The 6521-nt window shown below is 35.6% G+C and overlaps 1 protein-coding gene across 2 annotated transcripts in view; it reads right to left on the bottom strand.

Annotated features, from left to right (window-relative positions):
• Positions 1-2059: 2059 nt before the first annotated feature.
• SNX2 (sorting nexin 2) overlaps positions 2060-6521 on the bottom strand; it is a 30675-nt gene continuing 26213 nt past the window's right edge. Inside the window, exons 11-16 of one of the 2 annotated variants that reach the window (XM_026046553.1) lie at positions 5384-5589; positions 4499-4642; positions 3991-4002; positions 3218-3298; positions 3045-3116; positions 2060-2473 (exon numbers count right to left, since the gene is read on the bottom strand). In XM_026046553.1, the coding sequence (XP_025902338.1) occupies positions 2423-2473; positions 3045-3116; positions 3218-3298; positions 3991-4002; positions 4499-4642; positions 5384-5589 (566 nt within the window). In that variant the 3' untranslated portion in view covers positions 2060-2422. The remainder of the gene's footprint in view (positions 2474-3044; positions 3117-3217; positions 3299-3990; positions 4003-4498; positions 4643-5383; positions 5590-6521) is intronic. The other variant, XM_026046554.1, reaches the window with a different exon arrangement.

Here is a 6521-nt window from a genome sequence, read left to right as displayed (position 1 = left end):
TAAGTAAAGTACACATTAAAACATGAGCCCAGATTAAAAAATATATATGTACACACACACACACACCCATAGTGTTTGATAAGAACAGAGTCTGTCTCAGTGTGCTGTCTTCTCAACTGCTAACAGAAAGATTAGTTTTAAATAAACCAGGACTTGTGACCTTGATGCGCTTCATTGTAATCTTAGAGATACTGATTTCCTAAGTAAGTAGTAGCAAAGTTCAGCATATGTCACAATCTCCACATACGTAAACAGTTTGCTTATTAAGGCATTCACCTCTTCCTCTCTCCGCTGTGAAGATACAACATTAATTTAAGTGATGTAGTTGCTTCTAAAGCAGCACAAAGAATTCTGAGCATGGTTTCAGAAGGGAGTTGGCAGAATGAACATTCTGGAAAAGTCAGTCATTTTTCTGTGTACAAGTTTTTCATGCCTTGGCTATCATAGAATCAAACGAAACGTTATTTACCTCTGGCAACAGCCATGTTGTTGGGAGCTGATAAGTTCACTGAAAGCAGGTTGCGGGTGGATGTACCTGGAGGTTGCACAGGGGATGTGAGCCTAAGGTTAAATTATTACCACTCATAGTTTGTGCATCTCTCTTCCTGTTTTGATTATCTGTTAAACTGTAGATATGGTTTCTCTGAAGTCTTTTCTCCCCTTTCCATTTTCACTGTGCATTTCCTTTAACTCCAGTTTTCATGAAAGTTGTTAAAAACACAGCTTCAAATTCTGCCCAAGCTGCCTCCCACATTGTTTTAAGGCCCTTTCTCTTAATGATGTTACCATGAAAGACTTATATTACTTTTTCTCCCTGTTCACATGATAGCAGGAAAAAAAMCCAATTTTTAATATAACTATTTCACCGTACCTCTACTGTATGTCTTTGGTCCACTTAAATGCACAAGATATAAAAAAGTAAAACAAAACAAAATGCTGAACCTCCCCTCCTCCAAAAAAATATAAATATTCATCCATGCCATGATATCTTAGCATCCTGGGATGCTGAGAAATAGCTATGAAAACTGTAAACTTAGAACGAGCGCATTTGAAAGCAAGAATGGCAGAAGATTGCAGGTGCATGGAGAACTTCCCACTAGTAGCCAGCAGGTAATCACTGCAGAATCTGTAAGAAACTGACATATTTGGGACATGAACTCCTGATCTGTCAAAACATAAACTCTCACCAGAGATTTTCAGAAGGAAATGATTTGGAAGAGATAAGAAAGAAGAACCATCAGGGAAAGCAGAATATCCTGCCTTAAAAGGACAGCAGTTAAAGAATTGATGAGAAGGCCAAATGCTATACACAAAAGAGTTAACACAATGCCCTAAAGGAAATACTAGTCTTCAATTTGCAATTCATCACCTTATTCAGTGGCTATACATTTTTAATTTAAACTTTTTGAATTCAAATAAACACAATGAATATGATAGATCATCTTGAAAGTTTAAACTCATCTCTGTGTAAAATGGAGTGTATGATCTTTCTATAGAATTCAAGTTTCCAATTTGCTCAGAAATAGTATTTAGTATTTCCTTATTCTTGGCCATAAGCTACAAAAATTCTCTTCTTTCCACAAACACCGAAGTTTTTTTGTTTGTTTTTGTTTTTTCATCTTGACACCACTCATGAAGAGATTAAAACTGGTGACGTTGATCAGTCCACTATGACATCTATATTTGACTAGCACATGATCTTAGACTTTCAGGACCTTTATAAGGTATTAAGAAAAGAACATCAGAAATGCTAAGGCATTAAAGTTTACCAAGGCAGTGGTAACTTCAGGTAAAAAGAACATCTGTAGCAAAGACAATCAAATAAAAAAAAATAGTTTACCACAAATACTTGTTCAAGAATCTTTAGCACCGTCTCTGATATTCTTTCCCAGATGGCTAGCTTCTACCAGGGTTATAACCTCAATTTGTTATAAATGCTACTTCAAAGAATATAGTACGTATCTATGAAAAACAAACCAGAGAGCTTAATGTTTCACAAGGTATATCCCTTTATTATTATAATCACAAAAACATGATTTTGTACAGGAATGTGTAAGTGAACATTAATCAATGCAATTAAATTTGTTTCATAAAGACCAGGTAAACATACTACAGAACATTGTATTGTAAAGAACAAAAATATCTGTTTTCTGGCCTTRCAGTGCACATTTTAGTGCAAGTATTAAGACACAATAGTGTTCAATTCAGCAATGTACTGCAGAACGTCATGCCACAGTCCACTTTAGAGAGGGTCAGGACATGCAGCCTGTTAATAAAATGCTGTAGTATATAAAAGAGCCACATGTTAATTCATAAAATATAGAGTGTATTTTGGATGATTTTAAAGTGATTTTACTGTGGAATTTAGTTTTTTATCCAGGACAAACATCCAGAGTATCTTGTTAACTGGAATATTCTTCTTTTATGCGATGGCTTTGGCTTCAGGTAGGAATGCCTCCCAGTATTTTATTAGCTTGGAAATAAGGGAAAAAAAAATCACTGTCAGGTATAGAATTGTGGAAAAGAAAATATATACACCTTCCATTGGTGTGCTGGACTAGTCCTCACTGGACAAAGTAAGAATATGGATGCTTCATATTATCATAAACTTTGTTATACAATGAAAGACAAAAAAAMCACAATTAACAAACGCACAAATTGCTCACAGTACAGAGCTATGGTTACATATTGAGCACTATGTATATCCCATGACAAACTTCGTTTTCCAGTTCAGCTTGCTATTCTCACCTTTAAATGGAAATTATTTTACTGCTATAAGACATTCAGCACATTACATTTTTGTAACTGGAAAAAAAGACTGCTACTTCAGCAAGTTGAAGCACATATTTAATGCAGTTTACTCTCACTTGCAAGTGAAAATAGTGAAGAACTATGTGACAGCAATCACTATGTTCAGCAATATACAACAGACTACAGTCAATTCTCTATGTTTTAGGAACTTAAAGCCCATGTTTTTATATTAACCTAATATGGAACACACTGCAGTATTAACTTCTATAAGGATAGAGAAAACTTTCTCTTACCTGTTGCTGTGTTTGCACTAAAGATTCTAAGTACTTGATAATAACGGTTTTAAAGTCTTTCACTCGTTCCTTCTGTTAATAAATAAAGTAAATTAATTATGGCCGATTAAACTCAAACAATTTTGCTTGGAATGTTATTAATGTAAAATTGCCAGCTGAACATTTATACATGCCTCAAATCTTCCCACTTCTTTGCGAATGGTTTTGGAGATCTGTTCAAAATCTTTTTCSCCTTGTTGAACCTTTGTCTCCCACTGGCAAAAGAAAGACATGCCGAGATAAGGCTTTACATTCTCCATTCAAATTATCAGTATATTTTTAATACAGATACATACACACAAACATATATACACACTATTTATTTTTATTATTATGACTTCCAGTTTGACTTCTCTGCCAGAAGGACTATCATTACATATTCCCAGGTACTGAATTCTATGTCAAAGGCAACAGTAACTTAGYGTCACCCTATTCAAATTGTGAGTTATTAACAACCTTCTGCAAAAACCCAAAGAAGAAAGAATCCTACAGAAGCAATTGTTTTTCACATTAGAAATGAGAAACTGTCACCATATTTTTCCTATAGCTTCAAATATTCAGGAAGTATTTTTGTCAGGAGGTTTCAGCTCACTTCCTGTATGGTGGACAGATAGGTGACATCAAGAGAGCCAACCAACAACAACAAAACGGTCATACAAGAGTGATGACCAACACTCAACTCTTGATGAAACAAGAGTTTCACCAGTCTACAAGGACCCTCGACACTTATGAAAAATATACTAAAGTTAAGAACAAAGCAGCTTGTGGTCAGTGATGAATGAGACAGCCAAATGAAATAATAGCATAACACGGCTTGAAAACTGCAATGACATTCTCCCATTATTTAATGAGAGAATACTGATGCGTAACTAGAATGTATTAATATTAAATATTTAAGTTGTCCTACCTCTTCAATTTCCTTATAGAAGCATGATAGGAAAAGTGTATAAATTATGATACTTCAACATGTTAGTTTTTTTACTGAAATTATACATCTATACATACACACATATATATGGACAGAAATTCATCATCCTTAAGCAAACACGGGAACAGTCCTCCACTAGTCTTTTAGACAGACTTTAGTTTTAGCATCCAAAGGATGAGCCCCTCTACCCAAGTCATCTGTAACAGTTAACAGCATTTTGAAATTTGTCCATATTCCCTTCCTCCCATCTCCCACACTCTGGAGAGACAGATTTCAGCCACCCCGCAGATCTTAGAAGGAATAACAACTATGCACATTTAATTTTTTAAAAATTACTTTTAACAATTTCAGCAAACATGAAAAATATCGAATCAGTGATTTGTAAACAAAAAAATGTATAAAGTAGTGCACTGATGGGGAATGAACCGATGCAAAAAAAAAAAAAAGACAAGACCTCCAGAATAACAGAAATTTGTGATAGCGTTACCTCTTTAATTTCATCTTTAGCTTGCTGYAGTTTATCAGGTTTGTTGGCAAGCTGGAGCTTTGCTTCAGCTTCACGTTTTTTTTGTAAGGTGACCTGAGCATCTTGCCATTTCTGCCAGCATTTCATTCGATGATCAAACACACCCTGTACAGGTGGACAAAGTTATTAACCCRTTGGAACTGTTAAGAGTCCTTTACATTCCAATTAACGGAACACATATTTGGAAAAAGCTGCAAAGACGCTTACCACAAGCGTTTTTGTATTTAATTTGGCAGCATGCTTACATAGCTAAGTACCACCTAACAAAGAGGAGGGGCACTCAGCAAGCCTGTTCAGAGCTGACATCTTAGTGCCCTGTATTGTTTTATTTTTGTTATGTTCCTTGCTCCTTCACAACACTACCAAAGCAACCACTATGAAGTGCTGCATTACACAAATGCTTCTCTAAGTGTAGATTCCATCAAACCTTTTCATTGACTTAATACCTATTTTTGTTAGCAAAGTACGGAGAAAGCAGAATTAAAGTGGGTGTGTGTAATTTTCCCCCAAAATCTGACAAGTTCAAAAATACTATCATGGGGTCCCTAAAYACTGCACAACTAGCATTGTTCTAATTAGAGGATATTCACTGTTGGCATTTTGTCTAGACTCTGTTAACCCATGCCCACTTTTCTCTCACAACCATTTTTATTGTGGGATCAGCAGTGAGGAGTATGGATTCATTTTTATTCTCAGTTGAAATTCAGGCAAAAGCTCAGTAAGTCTTAACTGCATAATTAAGTGTGCAAATACGCAGGAGCACACATTTACGCCAAGTCTCTAAACTAAAGAGTGCATTAAGTGTTACTTTAAGCAAAAATTAACATTATTCCTAGTAGTACTCACTTTGACTGCAGCAATGAGACGAATGTAGTCACCAAGCAGTTCTGAGAACACATAGAAATCAGCAAAAGCTTGTTCTTGATGCAGCTGATCTATCTTCTCCTCAACTTCTGCAAGCTGAGATAGAGCTCTAGACAGAGCAGTGTGGTCCTCAGAGTTGCCTAGCATGGCAGCACTTTTAGCAAAGGCAGCTGTGTTGACTGAAAGCTCTGAAGTACAGGAGAAATACAGAGTAATATATAAAACATATATAGAAGTATGTACTTAATATCTTATGGTACACTTCAATATAGAACAGCTTAAAACCTGTTCTTGAGTAGACCCTCCTGCCCAACAGCAACCTTGACTTTACTAGAGGGAAAAAACACTACAAGCTATATCCCAAAGCTCACGATAAGGCCCATGTACATGACCCACAGAGATCACAATGAAATCACGCCTGGGAGAAAAGTGCACCCAGAATTCCCCAGTATCAGTTAAAAGATTTGCTGAAACTGTTATGTGATGCCTGTCCTGTGTGGYGAGACATAGAAGATACTGTTGCTTTGGTATTATCCAACTGCCACCAAAACAAAAGCCAAGTCACCCACACAGCAAGTTCAAAACACTTAACTCATCTGTAGAATAACTGTCCTATGCAGCTGGAAGAGCAAAGTAGCAAGAAATACTCAATGGGAACATCAACACCACAGTAGAATTTGCTTCCACTCTACTATTTTACCAACTAAACTATCTTAAACTGTCCTGYAATATCTATATCATGTATATAATATATATTAAAAAAATACACATAGCTTGCACACAGCAGGGTGACTAGTATCCAGGAAGTCAAAGTTTTTAAGCTTATTCATTAACAAATACTTAAGATAACTGTTTCATCAAATCGCACTTAAGTTATCCTGTACAATGTTAGCATATACGAAAGACCTTTGAACAAAACAACATATTCAAACTTGCATAAGGATTAGAAGTACAAGTTTATTTGTGACTGTGATGGCTTTGCAGAATCATCAGAACACCAGAAATGTTTGTAGAAGAAAAAAAATTCTGATTCCCAAAACTCACAATTTTAACACAACTCTATAAAATTCTGTTTTTTCACATCTAAAAGCAGATGTCAAATCCATAGTAATCACATTCA

Source organism: Nothoprocta perdicaria, unplaced genomic scaffold (genome assembly GCF_003342845.1).
Source record: "Nothoprocta perdicaria isolate Ctin4 unplaced genomic scaffold, notPer1 scaffold_45, whole genome shotgun sequence".
Classification (NCBI taxonomy): domain Eukaryota; kingdom Metazoa; phylum Chordata; class Aves; order Tinamiformes; family Tinamidae; genus Nothoprocta; species Nothoprocta perdicaria.
Note: the sequence above shows the minus strand (reverse complement) of the source record. Positions and strands in the feature narration are given on the sequence as shown.